A 26,036-nucleotide genomic window follows, 5' to 3' on the forward strand; every position below is an offset into this window, starting at 1 on the left:
CTGCGCTGTGAGACTGCAGCTGAATCCTTTCTTGTGCAAACTTAGAGAAATGCTTTATTATTGAAAAAAAAATAAAAAAATAATTGAACAGGTAGATGGACAGACAGATATTTTGAAGAGGTACCACCTTGCCTTTGTAAAGGGAAAAGGAAGATTCATATTCTCCAGCCTTACTGGAAAATGAGAACATGTAGATAGAAATCACACCAAAACATGTGACGGTCATCAGAAGGTCATTTTAATTGTAAAAAGTCTGAAAAGAATGGCTGTTAGAATGAATGTGTCCTTAAGTTAAAGGGGGAGGATGTTTGGTAGGTTTATTTTTTTTTCCTATTGAGTAAAATAGGTCCCTTCAACTGGGACTGGATTCCCACAAGCTTGTGTTTGTGAACGATTGGAGTAGGGATGAGGAGATGAGGCAGAGGCACTTTATTATTATTACTACTACTATTGTTATTATTATCATTATCATCATCACCACTATTATTACTACTATTAAACTAGGTGCCAAGAGAAGTGGCTTGGTGCAAAACTAGCTAGTGACATTGTGCAGTAATGAATGAAGAACAGAGTTAGAAGCCTCATCCTGCATGTGTGCAGACAGTGACAGGCTACAAATGGAAGTGTTTCTGTGCCTGTGCAGCAAGTGGCTTTCTAGTTGTCACTGATTAACAATTACCTTAGTACTCTGCAATAGTGAAAAAGGTAAATGAAGTGTCAGGTGTTACTAAAGAAATAGTAGAGAATGACACACAAGATGACACTGAGTTTATTTTTTGGGTATCTGTATTTTTGGATTTTGGGTGGTGTTCATTTTCTCTGAGGAAGCAAAAAAGGAGAAGGCTAATAAAATGTTAAGAGGAATAATTTAGTTATCTATAGGGACAGTTAATTTGAAAATAATTTAAAAAAATCTCTCATCACCCAGAGGGAGACTGTGATAAAGACTCACTGGAAAATGAAATGAAGAATGTTCTCAATCAGAAATGATTTAAGAGTTCTTCAGGTCTAACTCTGCCTCACTGGCTTGTAAAAACTTCTGCTAAAACTGGAGAAATCTCTGACCCGAAGTGCTGTGGAGAGGAGAAGGTTTAAAAGGAAATGGTTTCAGAATGGAGTTCAGTGTATTTGCAAAGGGCAGTTGGCAGATGGTGATTCAAGACCCGCAATATCAGGTTCTGGTTATGTTTTCTGGGAAAATTACTAGGTGTGTGTCCAGCTCCTACTTGCCCATGTATCAGTTTTTGCTCTTAACAAGATTCTTGACCACTTGGGCCTTTGCTCTCATCCAGTATGGCAGTTTTTACTGTTTGTTTGGAGAGCATTTTTTTAATGGAAGACATGAATTTTCAGGAAAAATGATCTGTTTCTGGCCTTCACATGTTACTCAGAGATAGTGACAACCCACCCCAGAAATCTCCAGGTCTCCTAAGAAAATCCCACCCTTCAGCCCCTGGGTTGATGAATCAGTCTTGCTATAATCAGAACATCAGAGATTGGTCTGGAAATACATCACAGAAGGGCTAACAATTAGATTAACACTATCAGAGAATATGATGTAAGGAAACAAGAAAGAGATGAATTCTGTACTATTGTCCTTTGGCATGTCTAAATTGGAAACATTCGAGTTGTGTCTTGCTGTGTCCTCTTCTAAATCCATTAGGTGTATTGCTGGACACCTTACAGGATCTTCTAATGTAATTTGGAAGTAGAGTGCTGGCAGGTTGCTTTTTGTTTGGTATTAATTTCTATACCATGTATTATCACTTTCACTTTATTTCATAGTATCAGTTGGAAGGGACCACAAGGATCATCTAGTTCCAACCCGCCCTGGATACCCCACACTAGATCAGGCTGGCCAGAGCCTCATCCAGCCTGGTCTTAAACACCTCCAGGGATGGCGCCCCAACCACCTCCCTGGACAACCCATTCCAGGGCTTCACCACTCTCATGGGGAAGAACTTCCTCCTCACGTCCAGCCTGAATCTCCCCACCTCCAGCTTCATTCCATTCCCCCTAGTCCTATCACTACCTGATATCCTGAGAAGTCCCTCCCCAGCCTTCTTGTAGGTCCCTTTCAGATACTGGAAGGCCATAATTGGCTCTGAGGTGACCTTTCTCTTCTCCAGTCTCCAGACTGAAATTCCATTTCTTGTAATGCAGGACTTGGAAAATGTAGCAGCTGCTCATTTGGGTTTAAGACTCAGCAACCAGCATAACAGACACATTTTGTTTCCTGATTCTTCAAATGCATAACTATTTAGTTACCTACGTAAAGCACTGCCATTTGATTTTTGTAACACATCCATTAATCCTAGTTCTTTCAGTTTTCAGACTGTTGAGAAGCCTTGAGCACAAGCCCTATGAGGAGAGGCTGAGGGAGCTGGAATTGTTTAGCCTGGAGAAAAGGAGGCTCAGGGGTGACTTTATTGCTCTCTACAACTACCTGAAAGGTGGTTGTAGCCAGGAAGGGGTTGGTCTCTTCTCTCTAGCAACCAGCACCAGAACAAGAGGACACAGTCTCAAGCTGCACCAGGGGAAGTTTAGGCTGGAGGTGAGGAGAAAGTTCTTCCCAGAGAGAGCTGTTAGCCATTGGAATGTGCTGCCCAGGGAGGTGGTGGAGTCCCCATCCCTGGAGGTGTTGAAGAGGGGATTGGACGTGGCACTTGGTGCCATGGTCTAGTCATGAGGTCTGTGGTGACAGGTTGGACTTGATGATCTTTGAGGTCTCTTCCAACCTTAGTGATACTGTGATACACAGGGCTTGCTGAACCCCAGTTTGGTTCCAGTTTCACCTGACATGGCCTAGTTCCAGTTCATGGGCTGGACAGACTGTTTCTGTTGGGAAACCAAAATGGTTTGGAAATCAGGTTTCCTGCTGTGCTTGAGAGGCTAAGCAACTTCAGTGCTAGCTGGGTGTGGGTGCACCATAGCTGTGTTTGTCCAGCATGAATCCTAAACTGGCCAAATCTGATCTGTATCTATGTTCTGTGTTTCTATTTGAAATCCAGATAAAATGGCCATGGATAATTACAGGTCGAAAGTCAGCTCATCTGTAAACCTTGTTTTGAGAAGCTTTGGTTTTAGTTACCAGTGTGAACTTAAACTGTCATGGAAATGTTTGGGTTTTCCATTGTAAGGTTTCAGAAGGCTGTATTCTTTCCCAAGTGATGCTGAAAAGTGCCAAGATCGTTGTGAATTTTTGGCAAACAGCGGTGCAAGAAAACAGTAATTTTGTATTTACTTGTGGCCTGACAGTTTGCTCAAGTGATGCTAGCCATTAAACCTGTTAAAACTCTGGTAGTGTTTTAATAATGAGTGTTTACCACTCCATAAAAGATGCCTGTTCTGCTGAAATGGTGCAGAGCTCCTCTGATTCATTCTAAAGCTTGGGTATATTGTATCATAATACTTATTCTGAGGTATTATAACTGCATGTTGTCATGGAAGCAAGTCTGAGGAGATTTCACTGTTTCCATGGTGTGAGTATGAATAAAATCAGCTGAAATACCTAGCTAGGGATTCAATGGTAAAGGTTTTAGCCTTAGCTTTGGGCAATGAAAAGGTGAAGCATCTGGGTGGCTTTTTATTGGTATGAGGACGGTAGTGCAAGCCATAGTGGGTGTTTCCGGTGAGTTCAGCGCGCGCTGATACTCTGATGCCCCTTAAGTGTATGAAGTCTTTTGTAAATGAAGGTGTGGCTTTAGCATAAAGCTGCTTTATGCATAAATGATTAATTCCCCCAGATTTTCTGACATTTATGTCCTGAAAAAGCTAATGGATTATAATTAATGGGCTGTTATAGATGACTCTTCTTGTGTGGTTGTTGATTTCTCTTAATTATCTGAGGTAAGTGACTTTCTGCTCCTGCTCACTGTTTTAGGGCTTATTTGTTTATTATCTGCCCCCCAAAATATCTTCATAACAGATTGCTCACAGAATGATAGCACTTGTCTTAAAATGGAAAGCCTTAGCTTGGATTCACTGACTTCCTTCAAGCCACTTTATTGCTCTTTAAGACTATGCCCTTAAAGCACTTTGAGGGCAGTGGGGTGCTCTAAGGACTTGAACCTGATTTATTTTTTTCTTTCTTTTTTAAATCCTAAAGAAAGAAACCTTACACTTCAGATTATGCAGGTGAACTTGACCTGATTTTTCATATTTTATCAATAATGTTTCTTATAGATGTCCCCAACTGGAAAAAAAAAATCCCAAGGAAAGAAACCTGGAGAAGAGTAGTGAGAGAATTTAGAGAGTTAGCTGAAGCATGCTAGGACTGGGCCCATTCCAACCTCATGAGGTTCAACAAGACCAAGTGCATTGTCCTGCATTGGGGTCAGGGCAGTCCCAGGCACTGATACAGGCTTACAGGCTGGGCATACTGGTACAGACTGGCTTGAGAGCAGACCTGAAGAAAAGGACTTGGGTGTGCTGGGGGATGAGAAGCTCAACAGGAGCCAGCAGTGTGCACTTGCAGCCCAGAGAGCCAACCAGAGCTGCTGGCCAGCAGCTTGAGAGAGGTGATTCTTCCCCTCTGTGATGCTCTGGTGAGACCCCACCTGGAGCACTGTGTCCAGTTCTGGAGCCCCTATTACAAGAAAGATCTGGAGGTGCTGGAATGTGTCCAGAGGAAGGCTATGAGGATGAAGGCCTGGAGCACCTCTCCTGTGGAGACAGACTTGAAAGAGTTGGGGTGGTTCTGTCTGGAGTAGACTCTGAGGAGACCTTATTGTGGCATTTCAATATCTGAAGGGGCTTACAAGAAAGCTGGTGAGGAGCTTTTCTTAGGGTGTCAGGAAGTGATAGGACTAGGGGGAATGTATCCAAGATAGAGGAGGGGAGATTCAGATTATGCATCAGGAAGACGTTCTTCACCATGAGCTTGGTGAGACACTGGCACAGGTTGCCCAGGGAGGTGGTAGAAGCCTCATCCCTGGAGGTTTGTAAGGCCAGGCTGGATGTGGCTGTGAGCAACCTGATCTAGGGTGAAGTGCCCCTGCCCATGGCAGCAGGGTTGGAACTGGATAATCCTCGAGGTCCCTTCCAGCCTTGACAGTTCTGTGATCCTGTGAGGTTAGATGGCTATAGGACGTCTTTGCTATTTTTAATGCATTATAAAGAACAAAATAAGCACATTCTCTGGGAGGATTTAGTTATTCCCTGAACAATTTAGGAACAAATGGATATTTTGTATTATGAGAGCTTTAAGAAGTGTGACATCTCTTTAAGTGTGTAAACAGTACTCAGCCTTTATTGTTGTGTTTTGATTTAATAGTATTCCTGGGAGTGAGCAGTCTGTCACATCTCAGTATCTAACTCAGTTTCTTAGCCTTTCAACAGTGAATTTCAAACACCTAAAATATTGACCCCGTATTGCTGCCATTATTTTTCTATAATAAAGTCTTAGAACACATTTTCTCTTTGCCTGGTCTCTTTCTGATGCTGCAAACTGTGCTTGGGCTTCTTTATAGATCATTTAGCATTATAATGAAAGCTGCTGTTCTTAAGGCTGACATTACTTAAATGGAGCTTTTAAGGTCTTGCTTTAAGTTGCAAATTAAATGCATTAAGCCCATTCTCAATAGTACTTGTGAACCTAAATGAGGAGCCTTGCAATTCTGTGTTGAGCTTTGAGTGCTGGGTTGCTTGATGAATACAGATGACAAACCTGCTGCATAGGCTTCAGTGCTAGACATTCTTTTAGTATTTATAAAGAAGTCACAAACTTCCTTTATTGAAACCAATACTAATTTCGTGTACACTTTGTATATTATGGTTTTGGAATATGACTGAAATTCAACCATTTCAATTGTGCCATAAAGTAACTCATCCTGTCAAATGTCTGAGCTATGTATATCCTCCTGAATGCCAGACATAGGAAGTGTAATTTAGATCCTGCCAGAGGGAGAGGTTGGTTGCTGAAACTGTCCTGTTGAGACTGTTGTTGATACTTGCATGAGACTTTTAGCACCTGAGAGTTCTACTCATCAGACAACCACTGAATACTGTGTCAGAGTGCTGGTGCCAGCTTTGTGGTCCCAGATGCCTCGTTTCTGCTTTGTTGGGTGTGTGTTTACCTCCTAAGCAGAGCCCTACTTTTGCTACCAAGTAGAACTTCATCCCACAAACTGCTGGGCAGTCTGTCTTGTGCCAATGATATTGCTTATAGCAGGTTGGTTTTTTTCCCCTCTGTAAACTTCCTGCACTTAAAAAATTCCTCATTAAGCCTCAGCAAGTAGGAGTCTTTCTGTCACTGCTACTTTACTTCTCCTTGGGTGGTGGTGGCACAAACTGTCCCTCACCGAACTGTTGGGTTTTGTTCTTGTTTGGTTGGTTGGTTGGTTTTAGATGAAGGCTGTGGGAAAGAACTGTCAGTAAATAACTGGCTTCTTTGTCTTTAAATTAGTTCAGGTCATCATCACCAGGCCTGATTTTGCTGATCTTCTGCTGTCACTGCTTTTTCCCTTCCAAGTTATTTATTTATGTATTAAGTTCAGAGTTTGAAGTTCATTTGAGTTCAATGTAAAATGCTGTGGGGTTTGAGGAGGAAACTGGGTTACAAAATCAATTTGTTGACTGAGTTAAAAAAAAACAAACACAAAACAACCAACAAACAAAACCAACTGAACAACAGACCTCAAATAAAACCCAACCAACCAGATATCTCCTATAGTTTAGGCATCTCTAGCATGCTAGCTGTGCTTCTTTAAATTGAGTGCTCACATACATAGGGCTTTTAAGAGCCTTTATTTTTTTTTACCTTGAAAAAAGTGATATTTACAGAAAAGTCTCAGGCAATCAGACTCTTCCTCTTAATCTGCAAGGGCTGAGTTGGTAAACCTTTTCCTTTTTAGGGTTCAGAATTTCATATCTTTGTGGCAGTACTTCCCTGAACTGATGTAACAGCTGCAGGATGGCTTGCCTGTCCTCAGAAGTCCTGTAGTAGAATTGTTCTGTACTAACCTACCCATCTTCATGTAGACATAACCTGTCAGGCTTCAGGCTCACCTTTATTTCTGAGCTTGTATTCCTTCAGCCTTGGGAGACCACGGGAACTGATCTTTGCTCCATCATAGTGAGGATCAAGGAGTGTCCTTGAAGGGGTAGGGGAGTCAGAAACCCAAATCTGGAGCCAAAAGTTGTTGATCAGTGCAGAATGATACCCATAACTACTTATGGGTTGAGGCCATCATCATTATGCTTATCATTTACCCTAGCCAGCTTCTCTTGAAGTAAATCAAAAGGTTGGTGGTAAATAAGTTACTGTTGAAAACCAGAATGGAGTATGCTAATTTGGGTAGGAGAATCTGAACACCACCTCCACCCTCATGAAGTATGTGTGATACAAATTTGTGACAGCATTTGTAAGTGTGAGCAGTGTAGGCAGCAGAGAGCTGAAAAAGTCTGTGTATTTTAAACAATTTATTTCTTAGCCACTGTGTGTGAATTAATCAGCTATGGTGTCCCTGTGAGAACGGGAGAATTGCTGTACTAACATGCTGAGCAAGGTGGGCAGGTGAGTTGGAGTTCAGCAGGGTGGAAGCACGTTTTCAAAGCAAAGTATTAGGACATTGATAAGAGAAAGAAATAACCAGACTGTAGAGAGGGAAAACCTGGAGTCACACTTGTATCAATGGTGTTCTCTTTTCTGATGGTTTTGCTGAATTTGACATGTTTTACTCTCTAGACTAGTTAGTCAGCAGTGGCAGTACTCCTGCCTGGATAGCTTGGGGTGTCCTGTCTGCAGTTCTCAAAATTCCCATAGCTGCAGCATGCTGGCATGTCTGGCTGTGTTACAGGAAGTTTGTTTGGAGTTTCAGGTCAATACTCACATGACTGCTTGTGGTTTGCACTTCTTTAAGCTCTTACGGAGCGTGGTAATTTTGTGTGTGGTTTTGGTGAACTTCTGTTTTGACAGGAGGGAAACAGTTGTGGTATGGTTTTATTTCCATATGATCTCGATGCTACATTTTGGTTCAAGTCCTGGGGAAATACTCTCAGGAAAACTACAAGTCTTGAATGTATTGCTTAACAACTGAAGTCACTGGCATTGCAGTACTAAGGACCTGCCTAGCACTGACTGAAGAAGGAATATGGCAGAGATGGTGTCTCAGTATTAGTGCTGTGCGCTCAGATTTTGATGCTCTGGGGAGTGCACAGCTAACATGGATGAGTGAAGATGGATGGCAGTTGTGCTTTATTCTTACTACTGTTGGACCCCACCAGCCAGCCTAGAAATCCCTGAAGGTATGTTTAGATGAGTACTGACTTCTGTGATTTTGAGTAAGATGGATGTAGAGTTCTTAAAATAGTAGGCTTCACTAGGGAGATGTCCTGTGGCGTTTCAGGATGTAGTTCAGAGGAAAGGGACAAAAACCACCCTACCAGACCTAAATGATACATCTCTGGAAAGAAAATGCCTTTTATATTCAGCTTTGTCACTGGGTATTGAATCAAAATTGTTTCTTCTTCCCACTTTCAAAGTTGTGTTCACTTTGGGAGAGGTTTTCTTACCTGCTTTCGAGAAAGAGCAATTAATACCTGCTCGTTTTCATCAGTCAAGTTAACAGAAGTTGCTGATTTTGTGGTATCTGCTTGAAGGCAATGGCAAGTGTGAAGTACAGTGTTCCTTTTGTGGGGTTTTCCCAGCTATTAGAATTGCTTTTTGAAGTAATGAAAGTTGGTTATCAAAGCTTTTTAAAAAAGGCCTTTGCAGTAGATATTCCTGGTCAAATATCAGTAAGCACAAGCCCTATGAGGAGAGGCTGAGGGAGCTGGGATTGTTTAGCCTGGAGAGGAGAAGGCTCAGGGGTGACCTCATTGCTCTCTACAACTACCTGAAAGGTGGTTGTAGCCAGGAAGGGGTTGGTCTCTTCTCCCAGGCAACCAGCACCAGAACAAGAGGACACAGTTTCAAGCTGTGCCAGGGGAAGTTTAGGCTGGAGGTGAGGAGAAAGTTCTTCATGGAGAGAGTCATTCATCATTGGAATGTGCTGCCCAGGGAGGTGGTGGAGTCCCCATCCCTGGAGGTGCTCAAGAGGGGATTGGATGTGGCACTTGGTGCCATGGTCTAGTCATGAGGTCTGTGGTGACAGGTTGGACTTGATGATCTTTGAGGTCTCTTCCAACCTTAGTGATACTGTGATAATATTTTCCCTTTCCACAGCTCTTGTTGTTATCCAGCTATTGAGTGGATATTATAGAATGTGGAAATAAGTGTTGAACAAATCCTACTTGTGAAACATTACAAGCAAGCAGATTGCCACAAAGAATTAGAAGCTGTACACTAGATGTAGTAGTTTAAAAGAATGAAATATTGATGATTCAGCTTTGTGTTAGAAATTGTTCAGAGCTGAGGGGCAGTATGGAAGCACAAACCTGATCTTGAACCTCCTCTAGCTATGAAAAATCACTTAGTGCTTGATATTGTAGTAGAGCAGTTCATCCTAGTAATTAATACATTCTGCAGAGCACACTCGCAGGTTCAGGCTTCCTGCAGTCAAAGATGATCTGCCAAACCTGTGCAGCTTTAGTTACATAACTGCCTTTTCTTGCTTTGAATTATGCATACATCCCACTGCTTTGCCAGAGTCGCCTTTTCCCTCCTACCAGTGTGACTGCAAGGCAGGCTCTGCCTTACCTCACACATATGGACGTAACTTCGCAGAATGATCCCCATGACTCTCAATTATCTGACTAAACTCTTTTAATGTAGTTCTTCTTCTTTTTCTGGTGCCTTTCCCTCCCCCCCCCCGTTTTCTGATTTTAATTTTATTTATACCATGATTGTTCAGGATAAGCTTTATTATGCTTCAGTGATATGTTCTTTTGCTCTTCTTCCCATGCGTTTTTGACCAACTTTCCATATTCATGTAATACTAAGTTTCAGTGTGGTTTGAACTTTTTCACTGCCATGCTGTGCAGCCCTGGATGAATTTGATTTGGTATTTTCACAGGGTGACAGGATGTTAGGGGTTGGAAGGGACCTCTGGAGATCTTGGAGTCCAACCTTCTTGCCAGCAGGGCCACAGAATCTAGTGCACGTCACACAGGAATGCATCCAGATGGGTCTTGGACATCTCCAGGGAAGGAGACTCCCCAGCCTCTCTGAGGAGCCTGTTCCAGTGCTCTGTAACCCTTACAGTGAAGAAGTTGTTTCATGTGTTGAGGTGGAACTTCCTGTGCTGTAGTGTGCATCCATTCCCTCTTGTCCTGTCACAAGGCACAGCTGAGAAGAGGCTGTCCCTTCCTTCTTGACACCCAGCTCTCTGATATCTATAGACGTTTATTAGATCGTCTCTTAGTCTTCTCCTCTTGGGACTAAACAGCCACAGGTCTCAGCCTTTTCTTAGAGAGTTCTCCAGTCCCTTCATCATCCTTGTGGCCTTCTGTTGGACTCTCTCCAGTGGATCCCTGTCCCTCTTGAACTGAGGAACCCAGAACTGGGAGCAATATTCCAGGTGGGGTCTCACCAGGGCATAGTAGAGGGAGAGGAGAACCTCCCTGGATCTGCTGGACACACTCTTCTTAATGCACTCCAAGATACCATTTGCCTTCTTGGTCACAAGGGCACATTGCTACCCCAGTGGAGAACTTCCTTGTCCTCAAGTTTTTGCATGTGCCTCCTATTCCTTAGCTGCTTTTTACTGTTTGGACTGTTGTTCTTGGACCTATCAGTGCCTTCAAGGTTTTTGTTTTCTTTTAGTTATTGTTACACTGAGATCATCTCAGGGTCCAAAGCCATAAGGACTTTCCAGAAAAAACCTGGTGCTGTTACTATTTATCTGCTACATCATCTTCATTCTTCTGTCATTCAAGTCAACATGTCTGAAAGGAGTCTGGAGAGATGTGAATTCCTCTGCCATGTCTTTTGCCTCGTGTCCTCCCCTTTCTTGTCTGGAGTAGAATATAGGAAGCCAGACAACTGAGTTTCCAAGAATATGATATCCAACATCTCCTCCCTTGCCCTCACTTTCTCACCTAGCATGCTTCAAAGCTGATTTGAATCAAGAGCATACTTGGTCTTAGTGTATTCAACAAAGTTGATACCCCCAGGAAAAAGATGTTCCTTTTGAATGTAGAATGTTCTCTATTTGGGGGTATATTATGTATGGAAGAAAAGCTGTATACCCAAACTCCCTTGCCTATTGTTTTCTGCATTTCAGTAGTTAGACAAAGTCATGCCAGGTAGAAAAGTAAAAGAATACTGATAGGCCAATAAAATGGGTGTATGATTTCAGCCTGCTAAACATCAAGCAAGCTTGATAACATCTTTGGAAAACAAAGGCTGTTTACGGTCTCCAAAGGCTGGCACTTGGCACACTGTTGCCAAAGGGGATATTGATACAGGGCCTCTGACACAAGACACAGCCCTGTCCAAATAATCCCTGCAGGCTGTGTACCTCAGAGCTACTCAGTATTAGTGCATCTGTGGATGCTTCTCAAAGAAGTTGTTGATGTGGACAGCTTGAACTTTCCAGCTGTCTGCACAGTCACAACACGCTTATCTTCCTTGTCTGCCTTTGACCTTCCTTTCAAAATTTAGAGACTCTTGGGCTGTCTGGAACAGAACAACCTGAGTGCATGTGCTCATATGTTGTAGTGTGACAGTTCCTCAGCTTCCTGAACTTTCAAAAGCAAAAGGTATACCTACCACATGAGAGTGCAGCTGTGTGAATGTTTGTATGACCCACATGTTTCTAGCCTCCTGTCAGTGGATAGAAACCTTTCTGTCTCTGCATGTATGAATATTGCATTAATGATGCGTGATGCAGCTCTTGATTACATCCATTCTGGGTAGAAGATGAGACATGGCAGCTCTTGATGATTAGAGGAGCAACTGTCAGTTCCTATTTGTTGCTTAATATCCATGCCATAAATAACTGGAAAATTTTGTACTTGGATCTGTATTTCTAGTCTTTTATTCTGTGTGTTAAAATGATGCTGACTCATTATTTAAATATCCAGGTTTGCTGTAGGGAAGCTTGCAGTGAGAGGGGGAATAACCCTAATTTAATGCTATGGACCAATGAAATCTCTCCACTCATCCCAATACCATACAGCTGACCTAATCAAGCTTGGTATCCTATGGGCTGGTGTCCTTCATTCTTACCATACCCAGCACCAGGTATTCAGATTCACAGCATATTCCTAGAACAGACTTCTGAGGCAAGAGGTGGGTGGTGTGTGCTGTGGCTGGCCCACAGCTGTGCAAATGCTGGTTGTGTTCCAACTGTGAAGATTGCATGGCCACTGATTTGAGCCTGCTCCTTCCTAGTGTAAGGCTAGGAAAATAGGGGTCTTTATTTAGCTGGAAAAGCTTTTGATGCTGAACTTCTTTCCAGAACAATTTGTTTAAAATTGGCTGGTAAATGATTTAAGTCAAACTAGCTTCTAGCTGTCTGCTGGTGTTGGGGGCTGGAGGGTAGGAGTTGTTCAGAAACTTCATGCATTTTGAAAATTGAGGTAAAAATGTAATATAGAGCACATGCACCCTTAACATTAAAAACTGCCTGAATAAAATCATAAACAACCCATTTAAATGTCTTACTGTTTTATCTTTTAGTTTAAACAGCAACACCTTAAAATTGCAGTCTCAGTGCTGCTGTGTTTCCTGGAAATACAACTCTTAGGCATCATTTTATGCTAGTAATTTTGTTAGTGTTATAATCTGAACAAATTTGTTCACATTCCTCTGGAATGTGAATGTTGAAGACTTGCACCATGTATTGGCTCATTCACAATTCATTAACTTTACATCAGAAGCTTCTTTTAAAGCATTTTCAGCCCCTGTAAAGTGGGAGAAAAGTAGAGGAATTGGTATATTAAAAAAGTTTTCTAGATATAAACATTGGAGAAGCTTTGAGGTGGTCAAATGTGACCAAGTTTAGGGATTGTAGGAGCTTATGGGAGAAAGAAAATAACTAACCTGTCATAGCTACTTGTTAATAGTCAGATGACTTTTGCCATCTATTCAGTAATTTGTGCATTGCATTGATTATTCATGCCCAGCAAATTGACTGTTGTGTGGTGGTTCAATGGTGCTCTTTAAATAGACAGAGCACACAACATGCAGCACTAGCTAAACCAGCATTTAATACCTCTTCCTTGCACCATACCCTAGAAAACAATCCTATTTTTAACTTGCTCAGGAAGCACTTTATTGGATTCTTTTCTCTTCCTTGTTTTTGCAAGAAGGACTGTTTTTGTTGCTAGTTTCATGACTACTCAGTGTCATGACTACAAATACCGTGGTGCTGCAAGTGATGGTGAAAGGGGAACGCTCAGGCTCTCTGATTTCACGAGGAGCCCGAGGACGGCAATATGTCAGGATCTTCACGTGCAGCCAACGCAGCCTTTCCGGCAGCAGCGGCGGGCGCCGAACCTTCATTCATCTTTTAGCTCTTCCACCCTGCCACTGTCTTCCAAACACAGAGGAAGATTTATCAACCTACGCGACAGTGTGAAAAAGAGTCCTACAAAAAGTACAGCCAAAGTAAAAGCTGCTGCTAGTGGTTGGGTGTCTGATGGCTCCTGTTACAGTTACTCTTTGGAGAAGGTACGTATTGCACTGCCTATTTATAAATGCGCATCTTGGATGCAAACTGTGGGAAGTATGTCACCCTGCCTTCTTTCTTTCTGGAGTTTTATTACTGCTGTTTTTAGAGACTTTGTTACTCAATTTTCTGTCCTCTTTCATTGCTAGAAATCAAAGTAGTGGGGAGTGAAATTGGACGGGCAAAGACGTACTTCTGCTCGGTATTTTCCCTTTAAGGTTGTTGCGCCTTACACAGGGTGGATTTTGCTCAGGGATTCGGTGAAAGTGAGGAAAGGCTGGTTTGCCTGGCTTTTGTTCTCCAAGATATGTCTTTCAGTAGCTGACAAAGAGCAGCATTATAGAATTAGCTGAGTTGATCCGCTTCGTGATGCATATGGGGCTTTGATGTATTTCCAAGTTACCTGAGATTTCCTCACAGAAGGAGTTAGAGCATGTTGGTTAAACATGAGAAAACCAGCGTGTTCTTCCTTTTCTCAACATACGGACTCCGTGTTAGATTTCGAGGCGCCCACTTAAGGGCATTATGAAATGATCATTTTTGTGTGTGCATAAATATTGAAGTCCATCCTTGCATTGGAAAAAAAATTTGCTTGAGATTTACCATCCTGTTGTAACAGAACAGCTTTTCTTTGGAGGTGCTAACACATTTATTTACTCTGATGGGCTTGGTGAAGATGAGTTATTTTTCAAGTCTTGTATTCCTTTATGTAATAGCTTACCATAATTGTGTACTAGATTATATTTCCAGAACAAAGTTTGTTTGGCCCCCTACTTGGTTTGTAGATTAGATTGGTTTGTGGCTGTTTAAGCTGGGATCAGTAAATATTTTAGTCAGACATCTTTATTTAAAGTTCTTTTGAAGGCAAGCTTTTGTTGTTTCAGAATACTTTTAGTGTATTTTTGGAGAATTCCAAAGAACTGAAAAGTCATAGGAAGCTGAGCATTGAAAGTGATATCCTGTGATGATTTTCTCTGGCCTGCATTAGGAATAGTGTGGCCAGCAGGAGCAGGGAGGTCACTGTGCTCTTGTGCTCTGCATTGGTTAGGCCGCACCTTGAGTCCTGTGTCCAGTTCTGGGCCCCTCAGTTTAAGAAGGATATTGAGACACTTGAATGTGTCCAAAGAAGGGCAACAAGGCTGGGGAGAGGCCTTGAGCACAAGCCCTATGAGGAGAGGCTGAGGGAGCTGGGATTGTTTAGCCTGGAGAAGAGAAGGATCAGGGCTGATCTCATTGCCTTCTACAACTACCTGAAAGGTGGTTGTAGCCAGGAAGGGGTTGGTCTCTTCTCCCAGGCAACCAGCACCAGAACAAGGGGACACAGTCTCAAGCTGTGCCAGGGGAGGTTTAGACTCGAGGTGAGGAGAAAGTTCTTCACTGAGCGAGTCGTTCATCATTGGAATGTGTTGCCCAGGGAGGTGGTGGAGTCACCATCCCTGGAGGTGTTCAAGAGGAGATTGGACGTGGCACTTGGTGCCATGGTCTAGTCGTGAGGTTTGTGGTGACAGGTTGGACTCAATGATCCTTGGGGTCTCTTCCAACCTTAGTGATACTGTGATACTCTGGACTATTGGAGTTGAGTCAGCTGCCCTCACCTATGCCTGGACCATATAATCATTTTCAGACTGCTTATTTGCCGTGCTATAATAAAATGATCATTCTTCTGTTCTTAGGAAGTTCCATCTCTCTCTGCTTGTGTTGTCTTTGTATCCTTTTTTGTGGTACCCATAATCCCTGCTTCAGTTCTCTGTATTCCATGAAATGGTCAAGTGAAGACAATCCCCATTTGAATTTGCTCATCCTTTGGAAGTGATTGACAGTGTAGTCACCTCGTTCCCCATCAACATGGTAGTGGAGTTGAACAGGAACATTTCCAGGATGCTTGGAGAAGGGAGTGGCTTTTAAGAGTCAATGGGTGCTACACCAACAGCACAAAGGGAAAGTATAATGGCAGTACTAACAGCTTATGAGACTGGAACCTGGGTGCGTTGAAGGACTTTGAGCAATGCCAGTTCTAAAATAATGATAAAAATTGGAAGGGTTCTTGGATCATTTGGGAATGAGAGATATGGGAGATAGGAACTGAAACAAGGAAGCAGGCAGAAAAGCATAGCTGCCATTTGGTGCAGAGAGGGGCGCAGATGTTTTGGCCCACACAGAAGGCAACTGCAACTCAGTTATTTTACCAAGGGCAGGGAAATATATGCTTAGTATCTTAAGTTTGGTTTTGACCTTCTCTTACTGCAGGAGTTGTTACTGTAAAGGGGGTGGGGGGGGGTGGGGTTCTGACCTGTTTTCAGCCTTAATGTTGTGTTGTAGTTTCATATGTAGTATGTGTATACCTGAAATTTTGGTTAACAAGGTCTTTACCATGTACATTACATGGGAAGCTGCTTGCTTTACAAGCCAGGCTTGAAGGAGTGGCTTATTTTTACCGTGTGTAGGGCTGAGTGATTGCTACAGCTATTGCGTTTGATCTGTCCTCTAAAGGTTGCCTTGTTCAGCCAGTAAAATGGAGCTTTGTGGCACTGAGCATTTCCTGTATTCTCTTCAAAAATAAATTTTATCATTTCTCTAGACTGCTTTAGCTTCTCCTCCACCCTCCTTTTTGAACACTTGAGAGCTTGTGCTGTGGTCCTTCGATGTAAGGATGCTGAAACAACAACAGTTAAAATCTCTCAGGATATCAGATACATCGTGTTCTTACATCTTTCAACAACTGCAGTGGTTTTCACCAGCTGCTCATTTTGAGTAGCTGGAGCTGAAAAAGCCTGTAGAAATAGCACATCTACATCTAATAAGGGTTGGTTTTCTTGGGCTCTCTCAGATTTATTTACTATTTGCTTGTACTGTTTAACTTGCTGTGTGCTATTGGCCTATGTTGCTTTGTGGCTTAAAACATCTCAAACTTTAGAAATTATGTTTAGTATTGTTATGTTCTTGGGTTTTTTGGTTCATTTTCAGGATTTAGTATTTTGTTTTGTCATTCTGCCTCAATATATTTAAAGATTGAAAGAATGTCTGGGAAAAACTAAGTTGCAAGAGCTTTGATCTGCTGTTCGGTTTGTATTTGTGATGATAGTTGCCAGTAGCTTGTGTTGCTGACAGTTTGTTGACAGCCAGAATGTTAACATCTCAAAACTGAGTCAATGTTTTTGCCCAAATGCTGTTTGTAATCTTCTTCCCTTGCAGCTTAAGTGTCAGTAGCTGCTGTGGTTATTGTAATGAAAATTCCTAAGACCAAAATTGTACCAGTCTGAAGGTGTATGAGGAATGTGTGTGTGGAGGTCTTTGAGAGGTAGATTGGATCCACTTAACTCTCTTCTGCTCATTTGACAAAGGTTTCCTTTTGAATTGTGCCTAGTTCAGAAACCTTAATGTAGTTCTGTTTTTCCCTCTTTAATAAAGAGGAATATTAACTTTGTTCGGTGCTATCAACTTTAGCCACTCTTTCCCTGCTTTTACTGCACACTGTTGTGTATGGGTGAAGGGCTTCTGTTGTGGAACCAGCCCACAAAAAGCCTGAGCTGCCACTGGCACAAACAGGTTTTTCTGTTGGACCCCCAAGTCTCATTACTTTGTACTGCAAGGTGAGTAACTTGGTGTGAATAAGTGATCTAGCTGTGCCTGACTGCTTGGACGTACTTTGACATTAGCACCTTGCTGCAGATGCACTGCATGTACAGACTGGTTGAAGATTGTTGGTTATCTTCAGTCATAGCTATAGTCTCCATATACTATTTGATTTGGTTTTTTACTTATTTATTTTTTTAAGCTGTTAAGTTGTAATCCTGTTTGTTTTTAAGTACTTTTGTAGTTTTCATTCTTTGTGACATTTTGTTGGTGATTTTTAGCCCACAGAAGCTGTTCCTTCCTCTTCTCCCATTGTCCCTGTGATCCCTGTCCCACCAGTCCCTGCTGAGACCACTGTCATCCCATCTACTGTACCACAGGTTTTTATTAATTTTTTTGGTTTGGTTTTGTTAAATTTGTTCAGCTTTTATTTATTCAGCTTATTGCTTTAAGTTCACCTTTTGCTGCTGTCAGCACAGATGTAAGATGAGCTGTGAAACAGCTGTAATACGCTAGAGCTGCATGTTGTTTTAGAACGGCCTTTACAATATTGACATTTTCATATGAAAGTGTATTAGTGAGCTGGGAAATAACTAAAGGAAAAAGACCCTAAAAATGGCAAGAAGCAATGGAATGTTTTGTAAATTTAATCATTTCAGTCTTAATAAGTATTCTTGGTTTATTTATTAATGGAAAAATGTCATCTCATTTACAAATACTTAATATTTGTCTATCACTGATTGCATTTGCATGCCATTTCTCCTGTTGTCCTGCCATTTGTTGGTATTGGTGTCCTTGGGGACATTTAGAATGCAAAAGGGGTGGTTGCTTTGGTTTTGTGGTGTGTTTCTTTTTTTCCCTTAATGTACCTCCCTTCCACACCTTCAGCCTGTGTGTCACAAAGTCAACCCTCACCCTGCCGAGACAAACGAACGCAGTAAACTCAGAATAGACCAGACCAGGTTGGAAGAGACCTTCAAGGTCATCGCATCCAACCCATCAACTAATCCAGCCCACCTAATCAGCTAACCCATGGCACCAAGCACCCTATCAAGTCTCCTCCTAAACACCTCCAGTGATGGTGACTCCACCACCTCCCCAGGCAGCCCATTCTCTGTGTAGAATTCCTTCCTAACCTCCAGCCTAAACCTCCCCTGGTGCAGCTTGAGACTCTTCCTCTTGATCCGGTGCTGGTTGCCTGGGAGAAGACACCAACATGTGCCTGTCCACACCCTCTCTCCCTGAACTTCTCTCAGGAAGATGACCAGAGATTTAATTAGTTTCAGAAGTATTTCCTTCTTATAGAGGCATTCTGCCCACATCAGGATTTGAGGCAGACAGACTAGTGCACCCAGTGGATTTCTGCTGTCAGCCTTGATGGAAAAAGATAACTGAGTCTCCAGTATCATTTGCTTCCAAGGAACTGCCTGCAGACTAAGCTTAATTTAAAATCCATAAAGAGTAATTATTTTATTTAGATTTTCTTTAACAGTATTCCTGTCCATTGATGCTGGAGTACAGGCAGAACAGTGAGACTGGAGCAGTCTGTGCCTTTGTCTTTTGAATATCTGCAGGAATTAACTGGATAATTCTGCATAATTTGTGATTCTATGCAATTAGAAAATACCATAGAAAGTTAGAATCGGCTTTGGATTTGGCAGATAGGGTTTTTTTGTGTGCAGTAGATACCTCTCTGTATTCTGTTAATCACTTAAGCCCTCAGGCAAGCCCTTAGTCTGCCTGTAAGCAAACTTGTCAAGTGGCTTTTAAATAATTTAACAAGCCCTGACACAGAAGCTTGGAAGTGTTAAGTAATTTGGAGAACTCTTGCACAACAGACTAAAACACCAGGCCTTCCTTCCAGAAACACTGGATGTTTTGAGCTACGTGTTGCCCTGTGTCTTTGCAATGTCCAGGCCTACCTTTTGAATGCCTGTCATGAAGTTTTTTCTCCTTCCTGCTTGGAAATGGTGCTAAATTACTGCTTCTTGATGGAAAAATCAAGTAAATGCAGAAGGAGTGTTAAGAGCAATCCCTTTACTTCGTGGCTCAAACATACTGTTCACACAGGAAACTCACCTACAAATAGGAGTTTGGTTTTAGCTGGTTTTCTTTTATTAACAATAAAAGAACATTTTTCAGTCTCAAGAAAAAGATTTAGGGGAAAGCAGCTTGCACTGCTTTTGGATACCACAGAGGCCTTGTTTTCATAGAACCATGGAATGGTTTAGGTCGGAAGGGACCTTGGAAATCATCTACTCCAACCTCCCCACCATGGGTAGGGATGCCTCTCAACTAGACACAGCTGCTCAAGGACTTACCCAGCCTGGCCTTGTCTACATCCAGGGAGGAATCATCCACAACCTCCCTAGGCAGCCTGTTCCAGAGTCCCACTATAAATTACAAATCTTTTCTGAGTTGCTATGTAACCATAAATGTGTGACAGCTGATCTCCTGTAGATCCACTGGAGATTAGACTCCCAATGCCTCTTACTCAGGCTCTTTTTGATACACTGTATTGTTTTATTTCTCTTAAAATCATGTTGATTGTCCAGCTCTTAGAGGGATGGTGATGCATAATTGAATTGATTGATATTTTTAGTCTTATTTATAATCTAATCTTCTTTTAACAGAACTCAGACTTGAATAAGAAGGAGAAATTAGATTTAACTTAATGGCACAAAATGGTTGTGAGGGATAACATTGTTCTGACAGAGACTTTTATCGTGGCCCTAGTAACTAGTCTGTGTTTTCTCTACTGCATAAATTGTGTCCATGCTTCTACTGAGAAAATGGGCAAACTTGAGTGAGAAAGGTGTTTGATGGCATCTTGACAGTGTCATCCTTTTTGTTTCTGGTTTTCAATAGTCTACCTTATTAACTTGCATAGATACCACCTGATTTTAGTACTTACTAAATTATGACTCCTGTCCACTGATGCTAGATTAATCATTTCAGTCTTTCATGAGAAACTTCTGAGTCATCACTTAGATCATAGTTTGTTGGGAGCTTTTAAACACCATGAGTTCTTCAGAAGTATGTTGTTGTCATGGTAATGAAACTAAATTAATGAGTTTACTACCAGCTTCTATTGCAGCCTGTTAAATCTAAATTTATTTCCACACTCAGAAGAGTGTTTCTTTAAGAAAAAAAAAAACCCCAAACCCAAAAGGCTAGAGAATATCTTAATTTTTAAACATAGGAACAAAATATCTCAGCTTTATTAAGGCAATAAGGAGATTGACTTTGTTTTGTACACCTGTAAGCCCCATTGAACTTTAAAACATCAGAACATTCGGGACTCTGGAATAGATCTGCACCTTTACTTGGTGGGAGGGTTTTTGTTTGGCTTGTTTTGTGTTTTTCAGACAAACACCATCAGCCCTGGGGATTTTGTTTCAGTTGAAACCACATTTTTGTTTTTTTTTCAGGAAAGACTCTCAGTTAAAAACTAGAGAGTGAAAGTGGAGGTTATTTTACCAGTTCCTGGCTAGCAGGGGTGCTAAGTTGTTTCCTATTTCTGCAGCAATAAGGTCTGACAGCTTATGGCTTGTGAATCCCTAACAAATTTCTGCACATGCTGCTGTGTGGTAGATGAGTGTCTGCTGTGAATTTGCTTTCAGAAGTCAGTTTTGTAGACACTTTCTTCCATGATTTTGTATTTCTCCACGTTTCTCTTTTGCAGATTTGAAGGGTTGGGGGAAGTGTTCTTAGTAGGAAGAAAAAGGAATCAAATCCACCAACGTTTGGTTTAAAATATGGCTGGTAAAGCAACTTCTGAATGCCATAGCATGAGTACTAAGGTCACTGCTGTCATGTCAAATGGCAGCAGGACTCAGTTTCTCATTCTGAAAAAGAGAAACTAAGTATACAGAACTCATGTAAAACGGGAGCTCAGAATTTTGGAAGAGTGTGGTTGTGTGGGATGAAAGCAGTTTGTTCAGGGCAGAACCAAGTATTTCAGAAGATGGACTTTTCAGATTCTCTAGCTGACACTAGTGGTTAAACAGAGTTTTGAGAGACAACAAATCGGAGTGTTGCATAGTTGTCATTAGCACTGCTAGAGAAAGCAGTGTATGCTGTGTAATGATTTTTTTCTTCTTCTTTTGTTACAGGCAAATCCCCCTCCAGTGCTCGTGAACACAGATTCCTTGGAGACTCCGACATACGTAAGCCTGCACATGCTTTCAGTTAGCACTTTAGAGAAATGTTTTATGCCTGGAGGTGTGGAAGTCTGGTGTTACTGTTTAACAAAACCTGGTTCACCCCTCTGATGGTGCTCAATTTTTGGCTGCTGTCCTAATGGTTGGTTGAAATCCTTAAATATCTGTTTTATGGAGAGGAAAAACAACAACAACAACAAACAGTTGTAAGCTTGCAGGTGGAAGGTTCTGTGAGAGTACCAGTGTGAGACAGTGCAAAACAAAGTTGTTTGAGGTTCTAGAGGTTCCATGTTCAGAGAACAGTATTTTTTTCAGCTATGCAGGCAGATGCATTAATATTTAATGTGCCATTTCCATTGCACTTCTCTCAAAACCACTTCTTCGTGCAGTGGCTGCGCTTAAAAATTTTAGTGCTCTATCTAAATGTTCTCAAAAATGGCTTGGCAGCACGAAGGTACTAAGTGCTCTTATGTGGAGGCTGCCATTTGGTTTTGGCAGTGTGTGTTATGTGACAAGGAATACCACTTGCAGAGACTTCAGAGGCTTTGAAATGTAAGTTTGGCATAGTTTTCAGGTGTGAATTTTCCTCCTGCAGTGACATCCCCCCTTGCTTGTTTCTTACCTTGCTTGTTAGCACCTGTGCTAGTGGTTTTATGCTGGTAGCAAGGAAAGTGTCAATCTTGTCCTTGTCTAAAGCATTCCTAATTTAGCAGTGTTGCTAGAAAGGAGCTGCAATAACTGAGATGGCCAACAGCTTGAGTTAACAGTTTAAGCACAAGGCAAATGATTAGTGCAGTGACAGAATTGACAGTCTTGAGTGATGCCTCTGACCAAAAGATCACAGCAGTAGCCTGCAGTGTGTGGCTCTAATGAATGGGATGCAGATAGAGTTTAGAAAAGCATGCTGAAGGTGAGGTGTCCTGCTGTGCACACAGACTAAACAAAGAACCACAGTGATTAATAAATATCTATTCAAGTTTCAGAAGGCCCCATCTGAAAGGCACATGGGGGACAGTCAGTAGTAGTAACAGGAGAAGAAAACAGCATTAGCAGAACGAACTGCTACTCAAAATTATATCTAAATTAGCAGTTTGCAGTGAATGCCAGACAAACAAGCCCATAACTGTCTGTAACCTAAGCTACTCTGTAACCGTAGGAAGCTGAGTAAAGGAATATCCTTCCAGGTTTAGAAGTAGCTAATGGAATTTTGAAGTGATAAATGATGTAAAATCATACTTGTGAGGAAGCTGCATTGTGAATCTACCAAACCCTTCAAATGGTCAAGTGTCTCTTCTACTGAAAGGGTTATAAAGCAAAATGCAAAACTAGCAAGTCATCAAGAAACAAATGGTCAAGAACAGCTCTCCTTCTCTGAATCTGAGGAAATGCTGTTTCTTAGAACTGAAATGGGGTGGTAAAACATCTCACCAAGAAGCAATTTTGGTTTTGATAACTTTTTGTAAAAGCCCAAGGAAATCCAAACAGAACTCAAAGTCATTGCATGTGACAAGCTTACCACACAAGAGAAATGAGCTTCATTACAAAAACCTCTAATCAAATTCTGCTGAACTCCTGATAGGTTTTCCATTTCCAAGAAAAGCATTTGTAAATAACTTTCTTTGTCCAAGAGAAGCCCCTGCAAGTAAAGCTTGAAGTTTGGCTTAGTGGATCTGAGAACAGTTTAAACCTTGCAAAAGACAGAGTAGGACAGTGATCGTTGTCATCTGATGTATCCGTGCTCCTGTCTCTGCTAATGTTGGTTGTTAGGTAAAATCCATTCAGAGGTGAATTAAAAAGGACACAAAAAAAAAAGGTCAAGAAAAAGGGGATGTACAACTGAGCTAAAGCCAAAGATAAAAATTCTGGAGGTTCTTGCTTGCTCCTGTTTATCTGTATTGTGTTTTAAAATTGGATTGCAGAGTTTTGTATGTGGAAACAAGAGACTGCTTAAACGTGCTAGGATCGGCTTTGTTTTGCCTAATGCTAATGAATGGAGAAATAATTAATTGTCCTTGTTATTTAGTAAAAAAAAAAAGGGGAAGGGGGGGAAAAAAAGGGCAGCACATAGTGACCAGTCATGAACAAAGCATTTCCCTGCCACTGTAATATAGGATGACTGGTTCAGTTAGCACCTGTTGTCATGCTCGTAGATAATAGCTCAAGGACTAAGCCGAGGTAAAGACTCCTTGGTCACAGTGGTGGCTTTTGTGTTGCTGTAGTAACAGATACAGTTTCATGTATTCAGAGGGTCAAGACCTCTTCCCTTTTTAATGGAGAAATATCATGTGTTAAAACCACAGTATCTTTTTCCACTGAACAAACTGCAGAGGACATAATAAATTTTGAGGTACTGCACAAAGATAATAATCTGTTATGTCTGCAATGGATGTGGCTTCTGTTGTATTAAGGGAAGATGTAATTAGAGATTGGAGAAGAACTGTAGTGAGAGATAAATGAGCTTGATTTTAGGCAGCCTGCAAAAGCATCTCCAGGTTTTAGAGCTTCTAAGTCTGTTAAATGAACATGAGGAAGAAAGTTGGTGTGATCTGAATTTTGGTTGGAGTACATTTCAGTCCCTTTTTTAGTTCTTCCCTAGAAAACTGCTTTCTTGTATATTTATGTATTGTATATTTATTAAGTCTTGAATAGTAAAGTATAGAAGATACATAGAATATATTTAGAACAGACAGAATGATTTAAAAAAAATAGTGTAAATGTTATTTCTTCATAAATACTTACTCCTAAGAGGATTGAAAGAGGTAATTGCCTGGAGCTGCATGTTATAGATGATAGTGTATTTTTTTTGTGGAGGAAAACATTGGAGTTCCAAGATGAGAAAAACTCATAGCAAATTCTTAACTACATTCAATATGAAAGTAATGTTATTTGTTTTCTCTTAATCTAGTTATTTGTTACTTATTTGATTCTGTAGGCAGCAAAGAATGTGGGCATCCTTTTTAACTTGTGGATGATGAAGCTTACCTCTGGAAATTGAGGGTTTCATCTAACTTCATAAGATAGTCATCCTCTTTCGGTCGTGTTTTAATTTGTTGATCTTCAGTATGTAACATGATAAATAAGGAATTAAACAGTTGTTAAATGCTGCCTTAGAAGAGTCTCACCCATTTCTAGTGAGAAATGATGTAAAGCATCAGCCCTGGATATTTCTGCCCTGAGGACCGACAGTTTGGAAATCCTACTCTGTTCTCCTAGACAATTTCTTCTCTACCCCATGACCTCTTTTCTTTTTTCTCAATTACATCTTGCTTTGTGGTCTGAAAATCTCAAGAGCTTTTCTTTTCTGGCAGTCCGAAGCAGAGGGCCCCTCTTCTGCAGTGTCTGCATATACAACACTGTGCTGTCTGAAATCTTAGCTTTTAAACTCATATGAAAAAAGTGTCTGATCTATGTACAGAGCAGTGCTCTCTGAGCACGGTGGTCACTGTGAATCAGCTGAGATTTGATAGGAGTGAACCAGCAGCCAGGCAAAGTATCTTGCATGAAGTGTAAAATTCTCTAAGTCTCACTTTGATTTCTTTATAGGTCAATGGCACGGATGCTGATTATGAATATGAAGAAATTACTCTTGAAAGGGTAACATGCTAAATGTCTTTCTGCACTCTTGTTTTAGATTGGATTTATGATGCTTTGATATGAAATATTGACCTCTTCATACTGCTAAATGGCAATCCAAAGCAATCTTTACTCTGTTATTTTTTTTGTTCCTTTGTGTTTCCTTTATTATTTATTTCCTTTATAGTTTTCTTTATTATTTAACCTAAAGTATAAAAATAAAATACATCCACTTGCTGTAGCAGGAATAAAAGTTCTTACTAACATCCTTGACCATTAAGACTAAAATGCAGGAAGGTTCTCCCTGAGACATACTGCATTTAATATTATTATGTTAGGCTTGTAGAGAGTAACAACACACATTATTGTTTCATTTTCTTTATGGCTATTTATGATAGGCTTTTATTTATACTGTTGTTTTATGTTGAGAATCAGACTCCCAGTTGAGAGCATTTGCATTGTTTACAGTGTTGAGATCTATCTCATCTTTCTTTCCTTGAGCTGCACTGTTGAGAAAAAGGGAGGGGAAAAAGTTAAAACACTTGTATTTTATATCTGCAGTTTCCCCAGCTGAGAGGGTTAGGAGGTCTTGCAGCTGATAGTAAGGGCAGGGAACTTTTGAAGAGAAAATGCCTGACTCTCTGCATTTGTGAGGCTGTATTACATGTGTGACACTAATTACTTGGGGGCTCACCTGGAATAAATAATTTGTCACTAGTAATTTTAGGAGGAGCAAATAGTTATATGAATAATCTCAAAGATCTCGCTCCCTATATAAAGTTCAGTTTGAGAAAGCTGTGGGGTTGGAACTGTCTCTCTTACAGGTACACAATGACTGGTGTTCTACTTCTGTGAAAATAATTACATCTTAGAGATGATTATATGTTGTATGCTGCTTAAAATGTCTTCTGATATTTCTTTTTTAATCATTACAAATCATATAGATTTGGTTCCATATTGAATCACACAGATAAACTAGAATATCTTTTCCCCAAAATAGAGATGTGTAAAATTTTTCTTTCCCCTCTGCCTTTAGGGAAATTCAGGACTTGGCTTTAGCATTGCAGGTGGTACAGACAACCCACATATTGGGGATGATTCAAGTATTTTCATTACAAAAATTATAGTTGGGGGTGCAGCTGCACAGGATGGAAGATTACGGTACGATGAC

The 26,036-nt window shown here is 41.0% G+C and overlaps 1 protein-coding gene across 11 annotated transcripts in view; it reads left to right on the top strand.

Moving 5' to 3' along the window:
- DLG1 (discs large MAGUK scaffold protein 1) overlaps nucleotides 1-26,036 on the top strand; it is a 159,312-nt gene that overhangs the window by 79,702 nt on the left and 53,574 nt on the right. For 6 of the 11 annotated variants that reach the window (XM_054175563.1, XM_054175564.1, XM_054175566.1 and 3 more), the window contains 3 exons: nucleotides 21,245-21,298; nucleotides 24,836-24,886; nucleotides 25,902-26,026. In XM_054175563.1, the coding sequence (XP_054031538.1) occupies nucleotides 21,245-21,298; nucleotides 24,836-24,886; nucleotides 25,902-26,026 (230 nt within the window). Of the gene's footprint in view, nucleotides 1-17,410; nucleotides 17,510-21,244; nucleotides 21,299-24,835; nucleotides 24,887-25,901; nucleotides 26,027-26,036 lie in introns of all 11 variants that reach the window. The other 5 variants (XM_054175560.1, XM_054175561.1, XM_054175562.1 and 2 more) reach the window with 1 other exon arrangement.

Source organism: Dryobates pubescens, chromosome 32 (genome assembly GCF_014839835.1).
Source record: "Dryobates pubescens isolate bDryPub1 chromosome 32, bDryPub1.pri, whole genome shotgun sequence".
In the NCBI taxonomy this organism is placed as follows: Eukaryota; Metazoa; Chordata; class Aves; order Piciformes; family Picidae; genus Dryobates; species Dryobates pubescens.